Source organism: Haematobia irritans, chromosome 5 (genome assembly GCF_050003625.1).
Source record: "Haematobia irritans isolate KBUSLIRL chromosome 5, ASM5000362v1, whole genome shotgun sequence".
NCBI lineage: Eukaryota > Metazoa > Arthropoda > Insecta > Diptera > Muscidae > Haematobia > Haematobia irritans.
The window spans coordinates 137,738,871-137,760,832 of NC_134401.1; the positions used below are offsets into that span (position 1 = coordinate 137,738,871).

General features: G+C 29.8%; 1 protein-coding gene and 1 long non-coding RNA gene across 4 annotated transcripts in view; one reads left to right on the forward strand and one right to left on the reverse strand.

Moving 5' to 3' along the window:
• Window positions 1-21,962, forward strand: part of exp (expansion) — a 201,966-nt gene that overhangs the window by 45,905 nt on the left and 134,099 nt on the right. For all 3 annotated transcript variants that reach the window (XM_075309240.1, XM_075309238.1, XM_075309239.1), the window contains one exon: window positions 17,548-17,668. In XM_075309240.1, the coding sequence (XP_075165355.1) occupies window positions 17,552-17,668 (117 nt within the window). In that variant the 5' untranslated portion in view covers window positions 17,548-17,551. The remainder of the gene's footprint in view (window positions 1-17,547; window positions 17,669-21,962) is intronic.
• The window catches only part of LOC142237815 (uncharacterized), a 147,302-nt gene continuing 132,417 nt past the window's right edge, over window positions 7,078-21,962 (reverse strand). Inside the window, exon 3 of the long non-coding RNA XR_012722581.1 lies at window positions 7,078-7,140. This is a non-coding gene — a long non-coding RNA (uncharacterized LOC142237815). The remainder of the gene's footprint in view (window positions 7,141-21,962) is intronic.

A 21,962-nucleotide genomic window follows, 5' to 3' on the forward strand; every position in this document is an offset into this window, starting at 1 on the left:
CTGACTTTCGGTCAGTCCATCCACAAACCAGCCAAGCCGTCTATTTTGTCTATGGATTTATTTATCTTTTTTATTGCAATCGCTAACACGTTTAGGTGATTGACCGCAAAACTGAATATTTTCTTCGTCTTCATATCGCTGTTGTAGTTGCTACTCAGTTTTACAAGCAGTAACGCGTTTTACTGCAAAGAAAGACTTAACTACCTGAGAGATAGCTAACGAACCAACATTCAATTCAACACTTTTTTGTTGCTGGAAAAGCTTTCATTTGGATGAGTTGTATACCATTTCTTTTTGAGTATCGGATATTTTTTATACATAATTATTTTTTTTTTATTTCTTTGAAGAAAGCCTATGCCAAAATACACGCAAAAAATTAATTCAAGCAGGGAGTATCTATGATAACTTCATTTCATTCAAATTTCCAGAGATAATATAGCTCTAACTGAATTTCTATCAATCTAGAAATCGGAACAAAACGCAAGTCCCTGTCAACCTTAAAAGCCGAAGAAATTGTCTTTACCCAGCATATGTTCTCCAAAGACGGCGAAGTTTGTCGCGCAGGCAGAGTAGTTAATGGCCTCCGTCAAAATTTTTTTTCTGTAGAAAATTTTGTCAAAATTTTATTTCTATAGAAAATTTTGTGAAAATTTTATGTCTATAGAAAATTTTGTCAACATTTTATTTCTATGGAAAATTTTGTCAACATTTTATTTCTATAGAAGATTTTGTTAAAATTTTATTTCTTTAGAAGATTTTGTCAACATTTTATTTCTATAGAAGATTTTGTCAACATTTTATTTCTATAGAAAATTTGTCAAACTTTTATTTCTATAGAAAGTTATGGCAAACTTTTATTTCTATAGAAAGTTATGGCAAAATTTTATATATATATAAAGTTTTTACAAAATTTTCTTACTATTTTTTCCTATTTTTGCATAATTTTATTTCTACACAAAAATTTTTTAACTTTATTTCTATTTCTGCATAATCTTGTATCTATACAAAAAAAAAACTTATTTTCGTACATTGGCAAAATTTTATTGCTATAGAAAATTTTGTTTGTTTATTTCTATAGAAAATTTTGTCAACATTTTTTTTTCTATAGAACATTTTGTCAAAATTTTATTTCTATAGAAGATTTTGTCAAAATTTTATTTCTATAGAAGATTTTGTCAAAATTTTATTTCTATAGAAAATTTTGTTTGTTTTTTTCTATAGAAATTTTTGTCAAAAGTTAATTTCTATAGAAAATTTTGCCAAAATTTTATTTAATAGAAAATTTTGAAAAAATTATCGATTTAACGAAAATGGATCAAAATCAACCAAATTCCATTTGGTACGACCATCGGACCACATTTCAAAATTAGTATTTTTTTGGACCAACTTTGGTCCAATCGGACCATAATGGCAACCCTGACTCCAATATCATCTCGATAGAACATTTTGTCAAATTTTTATTTCTATTCAAAATTTTTGTTTCTATTCAAAATTTTTATTTCTATTTATTTCTATAGAAAATGTTAAAAAAAAATTGTCAAAATTTTATTTCTATAGAACATTTTGCAAAATTTTATTTCTATAGAAGGTTTTGTCAAAATTTTATTTCTATAGAAAATTTTGTCAAAATTTTATTTTTATAGAATATTTTGTCAAAGTTTTATTTTTATAGAAAATTTTGTCAAAGTTTTATTTCTATAGAAAATTTTGTTAACATACTATTTTATTTGTATACAAAATTTTGTGAAAATTTTACGTCTATAGAAAATTTTGTCAACATTTTATTTCTATAGAAAATTTTGTCAAAATTTTTTTCTATAGAAGATTTTGTCAAAATTTTATTTCTATAGAAAAGTTTGTCAAAATTTTATTTCTATAGAAAATGTTGTTCGTTTATTTCTATAGAAATTTTTGTCAAAAGTTCATTTCTATAGAAAATGTAGCCAACATTTTATTTCTATAGAAAATTTTTAAAAAATTATCGATTTAACGAAAATGGATCAAAATCAACCAAATTCCATTTGGTCCGACTATCGGACCACATTTGAAAATTATTTTTTTTTTACCAATTTTGGTCCGATCGGACGAAAATGGCAACCCTGACTCCCATGTCACCTCCTCAGGAGCAGGACTTGACGAAACAAAAAAGAGATTGCGGTGATTAATATTAATTCCTATTTTGCCAGAAATGTATGTTGTTTTTTGTAGGACCACTCGCATATACACACAGAAAAGGAATATTATCACCTTCAAGAGCAAAATGTTATGTTTGGATGGGGAATATGGAACATTATTGCCGCAAACTGTTATTTTCTCGGCTAGTATAAAATGCTTAAAGAAATCAGATTGATAATTTCCGAGAATATAAGATGGTTGCGACAAATATGTTATATGTTATCTATTCAAAAATAACACTTTGCTTTTGAAACATGTGTGAGGCGATCGTATTCCTTCTCTGAGTCTATTAGCCCATCTTTATGAAAATTACCCGATTATTACCCCTATCTCTTCTGATTGGCATAACTTCTATCACTATGTATCTAGAAAATTTCGTAGTCTTGTCAACCTATTGATGATTAATAATTGTTGCTAGTTTCCAATTTCGTATATACTCAATTTTTTTCCCAGTGTACCATTGACAAGTTATTACCATCACTATTATTGTCATCATAAATGCACACATGTTTGCTTTTAAGACACAAAAGAAAGAGAGAATTTGTTGTCTTTTATTTATCCCTCCTTTTATTTATAATTTTCTTTATATTTACATGAGCTCTATAGCCCCATTATATTTATGTGTGCTGTCTCTTTACTGTTTTGTATGTGCTTGTCATATTAATAACTTCCCTAATAATTTGATGGATAGACTAGGCGTTGATATTTGTATGATTATATTCAGTCACCTCTAAAGTTCATTGAAGAAGGCATGCATAAGAATTTCTATTTTTTTATTTAGTTTTCATAGTTGTCATACCATTTTTGATGGAAAATATTTATAATCGAAACTCTAAACACCACCTAGGCGAGAGTACTGTTTAAATTCACTACAGAAATGCGATACGATATTCATTCATAAATAAATTCTCGTTACGTTTGGTAGTAGTAAGTATGCGATATTAACATGGTATCATTTCTGTTCGATTCTATGAATGAGGTTTGATATAAAATTTATCAAATTTAAATAGAAAAAAATCAAGTTGAACAAAAGCATTACAATGAGGAAGGCTAATGGAGTTCTACGACAACTATAATAATAATAGTTTTCAGTTGTCCTAATAAAATATTACATGTATCGAGTTTGATTCATATGCTCTTCCTCTCATATTTGTTTTTCGTTTGTGTCTTAAGTCTTTCAATTTAAATTTAACGAGAGATTGAAAGTTTTCAAATGTTCTTTTTTGTTTGTTGCTTAAGTCTTTTATTTTGATTTACATACGAGAGATACCAAACGGTTTTTTTACTTGTGTCTTGAGTCATTTTAATTATAAATGTAAAAATACCTTTTTTTTAAATGATAAAAAGATATTGTCGTTAGAATAACGCTTTGCAAAGTTTAAATTTCGTATTTTTTGTTTTTGTTTCAATAAAAACTTACCCACTCTTATGTTCATAATGTTGCATACCTTAGTGCGGTCATAAAATGTGTTAAACCTCTAACGACTTACAAAACAGAAGTGACAATTAAATGGACAAGAAAGTAATAATAAGAAAATACCTGCCATTCAGTAGCATGTATTCACGGTTTTGACAAGTCCCGCATTCAACATATCACACTTATGTCGTTGAGGTGATTCATGGCTATAAACATTATTTACGTTGGAATCCACATGGATTAGATTGGCTATAGAGAAATATCAAGCATATTTTATATGCATACTACAAAATAGTATGCATATAAACTTAGATTTTAGTATATCCAGCAAATCGTAGAAAATAGTATTACAAAAATAAATTTCGATCAGAAATTTCAAAGACCGTTCGGAATAATATAACATTTTCATATATAGTTTAGTTCTTTAATATTTCTTTTTATACCCTCCACCATAGGATGGTCATTCCGTTTGCAACACATCGAAATATTGCTCTAAGATCCCATAAAGTATATATATTCTGGGTCGTGGTGAAATTCTGAGTCGATCTAAGCATGTCCGTCCGTCTGTTGAAACCACGCTAACTTCCGAACGAAACAAGCTATCGACTTGAAACTTGGCACAAGTAGTTGTTATTGATGTAGGTCAGATGGTATTGCAAATGGGCCATATCGGACCACTTTTACGTATAGCCCCCATATAAACCGACGCTCAGATTTGGCTTGTGGAGCATCTTGGAGGAGCAAAATTCGTCCGATCCGGTTGAAATTTGATACATGGTGCTAGTATATGGTCTCTCACAACCATGCAAAAATTGGTCCAAATCGGTCCATAATTATATATAGCCCCCATATAAACCGATCCCCCGATTTGGCTTGCGGAGCCTTTAAAAGAAGCAAATTTCATCCGATCCGGCTGAAATTTGGTATATGGTGTACGTATATGGTATCTAACAACCAAGCAAACTTTGGTTCACATCGGTCCATAATTATATATAGCCCTCATATAAACCGAACCCCAGATTTGACCTCCGGAGCCTCATGGATGAGAATACATCAGATTCGGTTGACATTTGGTACGCGGTGGTAATATATGGTATTTGATAACCATGCAAAAATTTGACAATACCGGTCTTAGTTATATATAACCCCCATTTAAACCGATCTCCAGATTTTACCTCCGGAGCTATTGGAGGAGCAAAATTCATCCGATCCGGTTGAAATTTGGTACGTGGTGAAATTTGGTACATTGCGCTAGTACATGGCCGTTAACAACCATGCCAAAATTAGTCCATATCCATATCGGTCCATATATAGCCGATCCCCAAAAATAATCTACAAAAATTTTATTTCTATAGAAAATTTTGTCAAAATTTTATTACTATTCAAAATTTTGTCAAGATTGTATTTCTATAGAAAATTTTGTGAAAATGTTATTTCTATAAAAAATTTTGTCAAAATTTAATACTATACAAAATTTTGTGAAGATTTTATTTCTATAGAAAATTTTGTCAAAATTTTATTTCTATAGAAAATTTAGTCAAACTTTATTGCTATAGAAAATTTTGTCAAACTGAATTATTTACGTATTTAATCGGCCCTGTTTATACCCTCCACCATAGGATAGGGGTATATTAACTTTGTCATTCCGTTTGTAACACATCGAAATATTCTGGGTCGTGGTGAAATTCTGAGTCGATCTGAGCATGTCCGTCCGTCCGTCTGCTGAAATCACGCTAACTTCCGAACGAAACAAAGCTATCGACTTGAAACTTGGTGCAAGTAGTTGTTATTGATGTAGGTCGGATGGTATTGCAAATGGGCCATATCGGTCCACTTTTACGTATAGCCCCCATATAAGCGGACCCCTAAATTTGGCTTGCGATTGCTCTAAGAGAAGCAAATTTCATTCGATCCGGCTGAAATTTGGTACATGGTGTTAGTATATGCTCTCTAACACCCATGCAAAAATTGGTCCATATCGGTCCACTTTTATCTATAGCCCCCGTATAAACGGACCCCCAAATTTGGCTTGCGATTGCTCTAAGAGAAGCAAATTTCATCCGATCCGGCTGAAATTTGGTACATGGTGTTGGTATATGTTCTCTAATGACCATGCAAAAATTGGTCCACATCGGCCCATAATTATATAGCCCCCATATAAGCCGATCCCCAGATTTGTCCTCCGGAGCCTCTTGCAGGAGCAAAATTCATCCGATCCGGTTGAAATTTGGAACATGGTGTTAGAATGTGGTCTCTAAGAAACAAGCAAGTATTGGTCCATATCGGTCCATAATTATATATAGCCCCATATAAACCGTTCCCCAGATTTGATCTCCGGAACCTCTTGGAGGAGCAAAATTCATCCGATCCGGTTGAAATTTGCAACGTGGTGCTAGTATAAGGCCGCTAATAACCATGCCAAAATTGGTCCGTATCGGTTATATATAGCCGATCCCCAATCACACAAAAATTGGTCCATATCGGTTCATAATCATGATTGCCACTCAAGCCAAAAATAATCTACCAAAATTTTATTTTTATAGAAAACATAGAAAATTTTGTCAAAATTTTATTTCAATAGAAAATTTTGTCAAAATTTTATTTCTATAGAAAATTTTTTCCAAATTTTATTTCTATAGAAATTTTTTTCCAAATTTTAGTTCTATAGAAAATATTGTCAAAATTTTATTTTGTCAAAATTTTATTTCTATAGAAACTTTAAACTTAATTATATACGTATTTAATCGGCCTTTTTAGTTTAATATATACCACGTATGGACTATGTGGTTTATGTTACGGTGTTAGGAAGTTTTAAGATACCTTGCCATCGGCAAGTGTTACCGCAACCCTAGTAATTCGAGTGTGGAGGGTACATAAGCTTCGGAACTTACGGCCGTATATACTTGTTTTTGTTTAACATACCCCGTATGGACTAACTTACAATTGAGAACACGGTGTTAAGAAGTTTTAAGATACCTTGCCATCGGCAAGTGTTACCGCAACCCAAGTAATTCGATTGTGGATGACAGTCTTTAGTACAAGTTTCTATGCAATCCATGGTGGAGGCTTGGCCGAACTTACGACCGTATATACTTGTTTCTATTTATACTTGTTATTTTTAAGATTTTTTAAACCCATTTCATATAAAATGTAAAATGATCGCAAAAATTACATTGATTTCTATACATATCGATTTAACATTTAGTTTTTTTTTTTATTCAAATTTATATAAATGATTTTATATGAACAAAATATAGGCAATATTTTTAATGAAAGTCTACTTTAATTAGACAATTTGACACTTTCTTAGTTTTTGTAATTTTTCTTCAATGAAATACTTCATAATGTATAAATAAGTTGATTATATATTTAAATTACAAGAATTATCAATCAACTAATTGACTAATTCACACTTCTTTTACATATCCACCTAATGAAAAATGGTATTATGGGGCATTCACCTGGTGGTTGCTATATACGAAAAGCACTTACCGCCAAAAAACAAAGTATTCCAAAACATATTCGCCATCGAATGTCAAGTATAATGCCTATAAAAGAAAATAAAATTCAAGAATTAGTTTCGAAGTATCCATCAAGTGCCACTTGGAGTTAAAATTAATCCTTCAAGTGGTATCCAGCTGAAGGCATTCCTTAAATCGTTTGCCATTTATTTAGCCTTTCTGAATGATGACTGGATGTCAGATTTTGTTTATTTTCAAAATATTTGGTGGTTTCCTCATTTGACTCATTTACCAAAAGTTGAAGCAAAAATCCATGGAAGGTTATTATTCGAAATTAATTCGATGTATCAAATGTCGTATTAGTCATTTTCATAAATAAATATCGTTTTAAGTGATAAGAGTTCTTACTGTAGGGAATTCGGTTGGGTTATACTTACAGATTTATCTTAGTTTTAAAGAAAAAATATTTACCTACATTCATATTATCTTGATTGATTTTATCTCACCCCATTGTGCAGAGTTTTATGCTGTATTACTTCGTTCAGCTTGGATTTCTTTTTCACTCTTCATTTTTACCACCAAATCACCTGTTAATATGGACTAATGGCCTAAAACCGTAATGTGGAATTAAATAACAACAATGAAAAATTGTCACACAATCCGGTATGCCATTGTAATTTTTTGTTGTATAGCTACCGCAATATAGAATTATACACCTATACCATTCCATTCATTGGTAACATCAAGTAGGGTAGGTACCTATGTTGGAATTTTTTTGTGACATGTTTCCAGAGTGTGAGGTTTACTTTTTCTTTTGGGTTTGTCTTTCTCTGTTTCTTTGAATTTCTTGCTTCGCAATTTTGTTTTTTTTTTTTCTTCAGAAAACAAAAACAAACCGGCATGAACTCAATCAAGTAAAGAAAAATAAACTGACGCTTGTTGCATAATAAATACATCGGTTTTTGGTGCCCATGGTTTAAATTTTATTGAACACTGAAAAAAATTAATCGATTTAAAAATCAAGAAGAAACTTCTCAATTTGCCTTGACAGTATCGATCCCATCTGTGATTTGCATCGTCTCTACATTTCAAAGCTATAAAAAAGGGATAAATATTGTATTTATCGAATTTTCTATTAATTTCTTAAGAAAAAGTCGAAGTCGTCTGATATATTGATAACCCGATACAAAATTAACTATTCCGAAAAAATAAATATTTTGGAAAGCCGTGATATATGGTCTAAAATAGTCTCTTTCATTTTCGATGCATTTAGACAAGCGATGTCCCAAAAGTTTTTTTGCAGAATTTTGCACTATTTTTTGAAATATGTCAGTTATCTCTCGCTCCTACAATTTCACGCTGCTTGTTCGTGCTCAGTGATGTTAAGTAGCACCCTCGAATCTGCTTTATTTTATTTTTCTCTATGTACCTTGTGCCTCAACTGTCAAAATCCCATGAAGATGGCAAATGCCTGCTTTTGAGAGAGTAAACAATCTTCCAGCTAGTCATTGTAAGTGGCCGGTTTGGCATAAACGCATTTCTGTTTGCCTTCTTGATTTCGTTTTTTGTCTTCCACACTTTGTAAATAAAATGATAGCAAGGGATTTCTGTGCGAAATGATGGTTCGGGACGGACTAAGCTAAGCGATTGAACGGTACTTGTGGAATATGTTTTTGGCCACCAAGTAAATAAAGAGTATGAGTATTTCATGCGTCTTTTATTGCAAGTAACAGAGCTCATTGTGCCAAAACAACATTGTCAATATTGAAAGAAGACCTGAATGGACAAATGTATAAGACTTGTACTCCAAGTTTTATGTTGAAGTGCCTTATACACTTTTGATTTTTTTCTCCATTTACTTACTTCTCTTTCATTCCACTCGTTAAGAAATACCAAAAAGACATATGCAAATTTTTAAGGTAAAATTCTTCCAATTCAACCTGTTACCATCTTTATGTCAATCAAATGGTCATGTGCAAAATTGCTTCACCCAGCAAACCTTGTAAGATCCATAAAGAGGAGCTCTAAAGGGCATATTTGTGTAATATTTCGTGATATATAAATTTTGGAGTTAAATTATTAGCAATTATTATGATTTTAATTAAGCAGAAATTGAAGGTTAATTATTGTGGTTAAGTAGAATTAGCATAGGAATAAAAATACACTCAATTGCACCCAATAATGTGAATATGTCATTGCTATCTGTAACCATACCTTAGGAGGAGCTATACTTATATTTTTCTTACTCTCAAGCGTAGTATGTATGCTAATCACCAGAGAATCGTGGAAATAGTCTTGAATGACCAGAATTTCGACGAGTCGTGTACACATATCTAGCAATTTTCTTCAAAAACAAGTATATCAGCCGTAATTTCGGTGCTGCAGAATTTTAAATAACCACCACCATGGAACAACTTCAAAAATTTCATTTGAAAAATCTTTTCCTAGCGAGTCAACACAAAAATATCACCAAAAATTTTCAATTTAAATTTTAACTGAATTCTAAAATTTCTGCCGGATCGGATGAAATATGCTTCTCGTGGAAGCTCCGCAAGCCAAATCTGGGGATCGGTTTATATGGGGGCTATATATAATTATGGACCGAAGTGGACCAATTTTTGCATGGTTGTTAGAGACCATCTACTAACACCATGTACCAAATTTCAGCCGGATCGTATGAAATATGCTTCTCGTAGAGGCTTCGCAAGCCAAATCTGGGGATCGGTTTATATGGGGGCTATATATAATTATGGACCGATGTGGACCAATTTTTTCATGGTTGTTAGAGACCATATACCAACACCATGTACCAAATTTCAGCAGAATCGGATTAAATTTGCTTCTCTTTGAGGCTCCGCAAGCCAAATCTGGCGCTCGGTTTATATGGGGGCTATATATAATTATGGACCGATGTTGACCAATTTTTGCATGGTTGTTAGAGTCCATATACCAACACCAATTTTCAGCCGGATCGGATGAAGTATGCTTCTCGTAGAGGTTCCGCAAGCCAAATCTGGGTATCGGTTTATATGGGGGCTATATATAATTATGGACCGATGTGGACCAATTTTTGGATGGTTGTTAGAGACCATATACCAACACCATTTACCAAATTTCAGCCGGATCGGATGAAATTTGCTTCTCTTAGAGGCTCGGCAAGCCAAATCGGGGGATCGGTTTATATGGGGGCTATATATAATTATAGACCGATGTGGACCAATTTTTGCATGGTTGTTAAAGACCATATACCAACACCATGTACAAAATTTCAGCCGGATCGGATGAAATTTGCTTCTCTTAGAGGATCGGCAAGCCAAATTTGGGGGTCCGTTTATATGGGGGCTATACGTAAAAGTGGACCGATATGGCCCATTTGCAATAGCATCCGACCTACATCAATAACAACTACTTGTGCCAAGTTTCAAGTCGATAGCTTGTTTCGTTCGGAAGTTAGCTTGATTTCAACAGACGCACGGACGGACGGACGGACATGCTCAGATTAGAGGTGTGCACGTGAGTAATATTTTACTCACGCTCACGCACACTCACGACGGAAAAATCTTACTCACGCACACTCACGAACGATATTGTTTGGTAGGACTCACGCTCACGCACACTCACGAAAAGAAAATTTGTATTCACGCACACTCACGCACGAAAATGTCGTGACTCACGAAATATACCGTGACTCACGAAAAATATCGTGACTCACGAAAAATGTCGTGACTCACGAACAATTTTTTGAGTAATTTACCTTAGCGACGCGTCTGAAAACATGAGCATTATTAAAATCGAGCGCGTTATTACACTCTTAACATCCCAGGTGTCACTAAAATTGTAAATGAATTTAACTCTTAAGCGTTTTATGTTGGAGAGCAGGATTATTTTCGTGAGCGTAAATCTTTACTCACGCACACTCACGAAGATAATATTTTTGTGACTCACGCTCACGCACGACATTTTGGTTTGTTAATCACGCTCACGCACACTCACGCCGTTGCCATGAGCGTGACTCACGACTCACGCGTGAGTCACGACAATTTCGTGTCACGTGCACACCTCTAGCTCAGATCGACTCAGAATTTCACCACGAGGCGGAATTCAAACTAGCTGCACAGAAAAAAAATTACTATGTTATGGGAAAAATTAACTATCTCGTGCGAAATTTTAACTAAAATGTATTCCAAATTTTGAGATTAATTAAATTAACGAAAATTGTATCAGATTTTCGGAGTTTTAACTATCATTTACGAAATACATCCTTCTCAAAAAGCAAAACTGCACCAAAAATAAAGAAAAAATCTTTGGCACCAGATCATTCCCATTATAAGTACGTTGGGAGCCACCCTGGTGCAATGGTTAGCATGCCCGCCTTGCATACAAAAGGTCGTGGGTTCGATTCCTGCTACGAACGAACACCAAAAAGTTTTTCAGCGGTGGATTATCCCACCTCAGTAATGCTGGTGACATTTCTGAGGATTTCAAAGCTTCTCTAAGAGGATTCACTGGAATGTGGAACGCCGTTCGGACTCGGCTATAAAAAGGAGGTCCCTTGTCATTGAGCTTAACATGGAATCGGGCAGCACTCAGTGATAAGAGAGAAGTTCACCACTGTGGTATGACAATGGACTGAATTGTCTAAGTGAGCCTGATACATCGGGTTGCCACATAACCTAACCTACGTTGTACTTCATTCTTATTATTTTTGAAAAGTGTACGAAAAACTTCTTCTACTTTATTTAGCATTGACCTTATTTGTATGTCATTAAAATCTTACTGGCATCTAGTTAAAAATATTTTTAAACATCCTATATTTGGAATAAAGAAAAATTCGTTGGACTGGGGAAAATTTCTTACGAAATTTTAAAAATAAACTAAAACAAAATAATTTTTTTGCAATAAATATAAGTTTTTCAATTGACTTTTTTTAGTGTGTAGACAATAATTGGACCGAAAATGCAATAAAATGTGGACAGTTTTCTTAAATTTTTTATGTAAGAAAAAAAAAAAACAAACCTTAAAATTTATTTGTTTCAAAAATTTGTCAATTGTTAAATCGATATTATAATTAAATTTAATTTGGTACAATGAGAGAAATATATAATAATATACAAACAAAATTATATAATTTTATCTAGTTGAATTAGCAGTGTGATTTAACTTTTTTTGGCCAATTAATATTAAATTTCCTGTCAATAGCAAATTTTTCCTTGTATAAAATAATTCTAATGACCAATATGACATCATTAAGTAATACAAAATGAAATATAAGAGGCTCAAGTATTTAGCCTTTCATTATGAAATACTACTTAATATTAAATATCAACAAAGTCCACAAAGAATAATTCTTAAATATTTCGTCTTAGCAAAGCAGTCGTTTCTAACATAACTACAAGTTTGCTGCTTAAGTCTTTTGTTTATTGTAGCTAAATCATTCAAAAACTTTTACTGGACTTAGTTATTGAAGTAGGTGAATGAAAATGAAAAAGAGAGAACAGAGGAGAGATAGAGAATAATAATTTTGCATACAATACTCACTACTACTCTATATCTACTGGCAAGTGTATTTCTGGTATAGTGTATTTCTGATAGCTGCTCTTTCGGTTAAATACACTCAACTCCTACTTTAAGTATTGCGTATGACTTTTTGTTTAGACATGTGGTTGATATGGGGTGTAGTTGCAAGTCGATTGATTGTATCTTTTCCGTTTTTATTCATAACCAAAGGCACGTCAACTCAAATAATGTTGTCATAATCGAAAAACGTCGTACATACACACAGGTGATATACAAAATAATTCCTCTTAATATGAAATAAAAATGTGAAACGTTTAACACTTTTTCCATAGCTTTAAAGAAAAAAAAATAATATAGATGATATCACAAAATAACAAAAAATGGACGACATGTGGTGTGAATTTGATATGAATGACGCTGATATTTGGTGTGGCTATGACATCGTTGATGATGATGGTGATGACAATGATTTGGCTGCTATTTACCTTCTATTGGCAATCCACAGACATTTGTTTTGGGATAACAGCCATGTGAATTTTAATTGATTGAAAGAAAAAAAAAGACAACTATGTTTACTTTGTTACTGCTTCTTTCCCTATAGCATTTAGTTCATCCCGACTTTAAGTCTGCCATATTTTCTATGCTGGTGATGATTAGGTTGTATTGTACAATATTTTAACATTAAATAGATGTGTGGGAATTGTGGTAATTTTGAAATAGTGATACCAACTAATTTGAATACCAGCCTCTTTGTCTATTTGAGGTGAAAGAAGGCCTAATGGGTGAATTTATAGGCTCCACAAAAAAAAAGATAACAAAAAATATTTGGGTTCGTTGTTTTTTTTTGCTTTATTTAAAATTTAAACATTTTTCGCTTGAAATTATTCGTAATATGAAGTTAAGCATACGTTGTGGACCGCCCCATTGTGTGTGATCAATGAATAATGAGTTTTAGTTTTTTGGGATTTTTTGTTCGTTCGATTTCTATGAAGTTTATATAATGTCTGGTGAAAATGCCGATTTGAGGCATGCTTTCGAATTACAAAGCTTCGTTTTTTTTTTGGACTGCCCATTGGCTTTTTGTTAATATAACGTTTTCGTTAAGACGCCACATGTACATTTAAACTGCCTGGTCATAGCCAATTAATTAATTTGATTTAGACTTTTAACAATGATTTTGTTTTGGCGTTTTTTAGCCTGAAATTGGAAAATAATTGCATATTCATTGCATAGTCAGTCAGGTGTATGAGAAGGTTGGTATATTTTATTCGGTAATGGTTTTAAAATATAAAAATTTTAATTGAAATAAAAACGCAAATAATATACAATACAATATAGAGTACACAGAAAAACTTGTCACCAAAAAATATTTCCAATTAAAATTTTAATTAAATTTTCAAAAATATTCAATTAAAAATTTAATTGATTCAACAATTTTTTTTAATTAAAATAAAATTCAATAACAAGAATTAATAATATCAATTAGTTTTTGGATTAGACCAATTAATTTTTTTATTGATTTTGGTGATTGATACTATCATTTCTGTGATTGAAGACATTTCAATTAAAAATTAATTTTACATCATCCCTTGAAAGTATATTCGGTGAATTAATAAAGTTTTTGTTTACTTCAACCACTATTTCAAACATATCAAAGACCTACCCAAGCAGGGCAAGCGAAGGATAAGTAGGCCAGGGGATATATATACACCCAGAGAAGGAATATGGTCACCTCAAAGAGCAAAATGTTTTTTTTGGGTGGTGACCATGTAACATGGTTTTCGCGACCAAGTTATTTTCTCGGAAATCATGTATCTGATTACGGCAAGCAGGTTATATTTGACGAGAAAATAACATTTTAGTGACAAACATGTTACAGGGTCACCATACAAAAATAACATTTTGCTCTTAAAACATGTTTGAGGTGACCATATTCCTTCTCTGCGTGTATATATATATAGAAAATGGGTCAATATAAATCCAAAAAATGGTCTTGGGGTAAATCCTCAAAAATCGCAAAACTCCCACAGGTGTGCACGTGAGTAATATTTTACTCACACCCACGTACACTCACAACGGAAAAATCTTACTCACACACGATATTGTTTTGTAGGTCTCACGCACACTCACGAAAAGAAAATTTGTACTCACGCATTTTTCCGAAATTCATTACTCACGCACACTCACAAAGAATTTATTTTCGTGACTCTCGCTCACGTACGACATTTGCTTTGTTATTCACGTGACTCAAGACTAATGCATAAGTCACGAAAATTTTCGTGAGTCACGAGAATTTTTGGAACAATCTGGTTGGTTCAACAGAAGAAAATAATCGAGAAGGTTCAGCGGTTAAAACTAGAAGTGCCCATATGTAATAGGTACTTTTAGTTAATGTGCTATCACAATGGACTGAATAGTCTAAGTACCCTGAAACTTAATCGGGCTGTCACTTTAACCTAACCTAACCTAACCAAGTAAACACCCATCCTATGGTGGAGGGTCTAAAAATGAAATAAAATCGTAAGAAATTTTCAATGCACCATACCACCAGGTATTTTATACTATCTTCCCAGCAAAAAAAGAATCGCCAAAAAAGTAATGCAAATGTTCTTTTTGGATCCGGAAGTGGTGCAAAATTGACGCAGAAGCGATGAATTTGACATGGGCTTGTCATAGGACGGAAGTCCTCCATTTCTACACCCTTTGCACAGAATTTTCATCACTTCTTTAGGTGTGCTCCAAATTCAATGTTTTGGATGTAAATTAAAAAATTCTGTGATATTTTATCAAATAAATAAATTTTATAATTATTTATAATTTTTAATGGATTTTAACGTGTCGGAAACGTTTGACCTCAAATATTTTCAAAAATTTACAATTTTTTCAGATTGGATTTAGCATTTTTTTTTTTGATAAAATTTAAATGATTTCTACCATTTTATGAATTCTTACTCTGTTTTTACATTACTTGAAACAAAAAAAGTTAAAATTACCCATTAAAAGTATGAAAAAAAACAAGTTATAAAAAATTTAATTAAAAGAACTTCCTGGGTAGTTAAAATAAAGAACATCATTGGGAGTGCATCTTTTGGAAGTGATTTTAAAGTTGTGCCTTTGGAAGAACTTCCAAATTTTTTTGCTGGGTTATTAATATTTGGAACAAAGTAATTTTTCATCATACCCATCAAACATGCATATTATCGGCATTATTTTTGAATGTTTCAGCCTTCATTTAAGATTTTTGCTATTTGGGTGCAAAATAAATCCCTCGTTGAGGTATCATTTAATAGACTCCCACTCAATTTAAGCTCAGTCTTTTATTAAAATTCGCTCATTCACTTCACTACTTACAAAAAAAAAAAAAACCTTTAAAAGAACAAATCAGAGATTTTCTGAATCATTTATTCGTTGCATATTCTTTCATGTAAACACTTGATAAAAATGCATGTATCAACAAAAAAAAAGAAAAGAAAAACAAGAACCATTAAAAGATAAATAAAAGACCATCTCAAAAGAACTGCATTTCATTTCATACAAATAGTCAACAAGAAATATTCCTTTGTTCTTTTAAAGTTTACTTTGCCCAAAATGAATTCTTTTAAACTTAAGAATAAAAGAATAAATAAAATGGCAACTTCACAAAAGACACAATGATGACAGTTCATCACACCGTAAAGTCCTCAAAATCCAAAGAGTGTCTGAAAATTTTAAGAACTTACAACAAAAATAAATATTATAAGGAAATATACTTTGGGAACCCATGAATATTATACGTTGAAAGTTACCAATGTATGGAGATTCGATTCGAAAAAAATATTAAAAAAAAGAATTATTTAAAAATACAAGAATAAATTTCCAGAATTTTTAATTCTTGCGAATTTCTAGAAAAGATGTAAAATTGTGTGTTTTGAAGTATTCTTTGTCAAGTGAATATGATGGTATTTACATTTTAGGAGTGTCTTTGGGATACAAATGAATAGTATTTCATTATATGGAATACTTACCATACATTACAATGAGTTTTGTGGGAACCAAATTTTTAAAATTATTTATATGCCACTGTGATTTTAGATGACAGTAAGTAAGATACAGAGAAGGAAATTTATTTTTCACTTATTTTTCCTTTTGTAGAAATTTATTGATTTATTTTAATTTATAGCATTTTCCTCCATCTACAGGGTTGGCGGTAGTTTTTATCCTCAGGTTATAGACATTTTCCTTGGTTATAACATAAAAACATTCATTGCATTGGATTATTCAATGAGTTTGTCATCCGTTTTCCATTATGATCGCCAAGTTATGAAAGCCATTAATTAAGCAATAACAAAATATTTTCTTGTCAAGACCATCAATTACCATTTCATAGTGATTTTTATTTATTTTTCACATTTCCTTTGAGTTTTATTGTATGTAATCTAATAATTTCCACACTTACATATCCGTTTCATATTAACGAAGTTGCAATGGGATTTGTATGGAAATATAGGGGCATAGGAATAGCATAGTATATCTGTAGAGAAGTATTTGATGGGCCATTGTGAGCCGGTAGTTAATCAAACCGTTATTTTTATTTTTCGATTTGTCAAGATGGCTTTAGTTCGTTGATGTATCGATGGCTCTGTAATATTAATGTTTTTAAAATTTTCAATCAACAATAGGGGATATTCATCAATGTCTAAAGATTGGAGAGTTATATCTATACCCTATATCAGGGCTCAATTTTTTTTTTGCATATTGGAAATATATGAATCATTTTGCACAGATTGGTTGTAAGCCGATCGACTGAGAATTTTACATTCAACACGTTTAAGAAACATGTATTCAGATTGGATTGTTTTTGATTATTAACCGATAAATTCTGGAGGGATCCAACGACGGATTTTTTTTTAATAATTGTTTAACATGTTAGGCATTTATTAAAACAATTTACAACATATTTATATTTCAAACATTTTTCTTTTTCTTAATTTGTTGCAGCACAATGGTTTCCAGAAGAAAAATACTCTCCCGTTCTAGAGATGATCTTAATTTGGATCAGACATTTAGTCCACAAGAAGAGGAAGAAGATGTTTGGTATCAAAAAGATAAATTATACAAAGTAAGTAAAAACATTTTGTATTAAAATATTTTAAATAATATTGGACTTAAATTTTGTTATTTTTAAGTTAAGTTTTATTAAAAAAAAATATATATATATATATATATATATATATATATATATATATATATATATATATATATATATATATATATATATATATATATATATATATATATTATATATATATATATATATATATATATATATATATATATATATATATATATATATATATATATATATATATATATATATATATATAAATCAAATATTTAAATATTAAAGAGGGTTCTTGTTAAATGTGTAAACATGTAACAAGAATATCCTAAAAATAAATAAGTTTTGATTATAAACGGGAATATTTTGTTAATACACTCATATAAAAAGAAACCAATCGATTTAGATTTTGTTAAAAAAAATATTGCTGATATTGTGCTCGTTTATACACAGAAAAAGAAGTAAAATGTTCTATAGGTAGAATTAACTAACTCGTGCGAAAATTTTATTAATTGGACTCCACATTTTGAGATTTCCACAAATTTCAGTAAATGTGTAGATCCATCAAGATTTTAATATCAAGTGAATGTTCGACATTTAATATATTTTTAGTTTATTTTATTTCCATAGAGTTTTTAAATAAATATATAAGTTAATAAATTATATGAAAATTTAAATATTGGGAAAACTGGAAAACCGATCACGGTTTCCACTCGTGCCAAAATTAATCTACCAAATTTTAAGAAAAATTTACCAAATATCTACCAAATCGAAAAAAAATACAAACAAAGTTATTTTGAAATTTTTATCACTTTTTTGTCAAAATTCTATAGAAAATATTGTCACAAACTTATTTCTGTAGAAAATTTTTTCAAAACTTCATTTCTTTAGGAAATTTGTCAAAATTTTATTTCTATAGAAAATTTCTCAAAATTTCATTTCTATAGAAAATTTTGTCAAAATTTCATTTCTATAGGAAATTTTGTCAAAATTTAATTTCTACGGGAAATTTTGTCAAAATTTAATTTCTACAGGAAATTTTAACAGATTTCATTTTTATAGAAATTTTTGTAAAAATTTTGTTACTATAGGAAATTTTGTCAACATTTCATTTCTATAGGAAATTTTTTCAAAATTTCATTTCAATAGAAAATTTTGTCAACATTTCATTTCTATAGGAAATTTTGTCAACATATCATTTCTATAGGAAATTTTGTCAAAAAATTAATTTGTATAGAAAATTTTGTCAACATTTCATTTCTATAGGAAATTTTGTCAACATATCATTTCTATAGGAAATTTTGTCAAAAAATTAATTTGTATAGGAAATTGTGTCAACATTTCATTTCTATAGGAAATTTTGTCAAAATTTCATTTCTATAGAAAATTTTGTCACAATTTCATTTCTATAAGAAATTTTGTCAAAATTTAATTTCCATAGGAAATTTTGTCAGATTTCATTTTAATAGAAAATTTTGTAAAAATTCATTTCTACAGGAAATTTTGTCAAAATTTCCATTCTATAGGAAACTTGTAAAAATTTTATTTCTATAGAAAACTTTGTCAAAATTTCATTTCTATAGAAAATTTTGTCAACATTTTATTTCTATAGGAAAGTGTGTCAACATTTCATTTCTATAGAAAATTTTGTCAAAATATTATTTCTATAGAAAATTTTGTCAAAATTTTATTTCTATAGAAAATTTTGTCAAAATTTCCATTCTATAGGAAACTTGTCAAGATTTCATTTCTATAGAAAATTTTGTCAAAATTTTATTTCTATAGGAAATTTTGTCAAAATTTCATTTATATAGGAAATTGTGTCAACATTTCATTTCTGTAGGAAATTGTGTCAGATTTCATTTCTATAGAAAATTTTGTCAAAATTTTATTTCTATAGAAAATGTTGTCCAAATTTTATTTCTATAGAAAAGTTTGTTAAAATTTTATTTCTGTAGAAAATTTTGTCAAAATTTCCATTCTATAGGAAACTTGTCAAAATTTTATTTCTATAGAAAACTTTGTCAAGATTTCATTTCTATAGGAAATTTTGTCAAAATTTCATTTCTATAGGAAATTTTGTCAAAATTTAATTTCTGTAGGAAATTGTGTCAGATTTCATTTCTATAGAAAATTTTGTCAAAATTTTATTTCTATAGAAAATGTTGTCCAAATTTTATTTCTATAGAAAAGTTTGTTAAAATTTTATTTCTGTAGAAAATGTTGTCAACATTTCCATTCTATAGGAAACTTGTCAAAATATTATTTCTGTAGAAAACTTTGTCGAGATTTCATTTCTATAGGAAATTTTGTCAAAATTGCATTTCTATAGGAAATTTTGTCAAAATTTCATTTCTATAGGAAATTTTGTCAAAATTTCATTTCTATAGGAAATTTTGTCAAAATTTCATTTCTATAGGAAATTTTGTCAAAATTTCATTTCTATAGGAAATTTTGTCAAAATTTCATCTCTATAAGAAATTTTGTCAACATTTCATTTCTGTAGGAAATTTTGTTAGATTTCATTTCTTTAGAAAATTTTGTCAAAATTTCGTTTCTATGGGAAATTTTGTCAAAATTTAATTTCTATAGGAAATTTTGTACAAATTTTATTTCTATAGAAAATTTTGTCAAAATTTTATTTCTATAGAAAACTTTGTCAAGATCTCATTTCTATAGAAAATGTTGTCAAAATTTTATTTCTAAAGGAAATTTCGTCAGCATTTCATTTCTATAGGAAATTTTGTCAAAATTTCATTTCTATAGGAAATTTTGTGAAAATTACATTTCTATAGGAAATTTTGTTAAAATTTCATTTCTATAGGACATTTTGTCAAAATGTCATTTCTATAGGACATTTTGTCAAAATTTCATTTCTATAGGAAATTTTATCAACATTTCATTTCTATAGGAAATTTTATCAAAAATTTAATGTATAAAGGAAATTTTGTACAAATTTTATTTCTATAGGAAATTTTGTCAGATTTCATTTCTATAGAAAATTTTGTCAAAATTTTATTTCTATAGAAAACTTTGTCAAGATCTCATTTCTATAGAAAATTTTGTCAAAATTTCATGCATTTTTTTTTTGTTCTATTGGAAATTTGATCTTTTTTTCTATAGAGAATTTGGTCTAAATTTTATTTCTATAAAAATTTGAAGTACATCTTATTTTTTTTTATTTCTAAAGGAAATTTCGTCAACATTTCATTTCTATAGAAAATTTTGTCAAAATTTTATTTCTATAGGAAATTTTGTCAAAATTTCATGTCTATAGGAAATTTTGTCAAAATTTCATGCATTTTTTTTTTGTTCTATTGGAAATTTGATCTTTTTTTCTATAGAGAATTTGGTCTAAATTTTATTTCTATAAAAATTTGAAGTACATCTTAGTTGGACTGGTATATTTTGCAAAATCCACCATTTTGTATCGAATTCTACCAACTTTTGCAACCGTGGCACCAATTCAGTCCTGTCATAGATCAATCAGTGGCAATTTGCACCAATTTTCCTAAGAAAGATAAACATAAATGTGAAAAAAATATATAAACTATTTTAGTACTTTATTTATCATAATATTTGGAAACCCATAGCCCCATAGATATCCACGTTATTGTGAAGCATATTTTAACACTTAAGCCATAAAATATATATATTATTACAACCCATATTTTTTAAAATCTTCCTAATGGAATTTAAATTAATTTAAGATGATAAATAATACAAATACAAAATTTTATCTCATAATTTAAAAAATCTTGTTTAAGTGCATGTTAACATTAATATCAAAATAAATTCTCATTTTCAAGATCATCGTCCCATTGACTTACAGGAACAGGCACTTAATAAATTTTTTCTCAAAATGAAAAACATAATCACATCAAATTATTAATGAGATTTTCATATAATATTAATCCTTAAAATTAATTGCGTAGAATGTAAACGATAAATTAGCTTACTTTATTTCAACACTCACTTAAGATTTTCAAAAAGAGCACCAACAGGCTCTTATTGCAACATGAAAAAATATAAATGATAAAATCACGATTCATTTGATTTTTTTTGTTGTATTGCTTTACATCTTATTCAACCATATGGGCAAACCTAATATGGAAAATTCTATATCATTCGCCATATATCTAAATAATAACATACTATTAATAATATTAATTATAGTTAGTAATTATATAAAGATTTCACTCAAAAGATATTTAAACATAAGAAGAAAAATATAAGACCTTTTGGTGTTGTGTTTTTTACAAATCAAAAGACTTAAGCAACAAACTTAAACCGA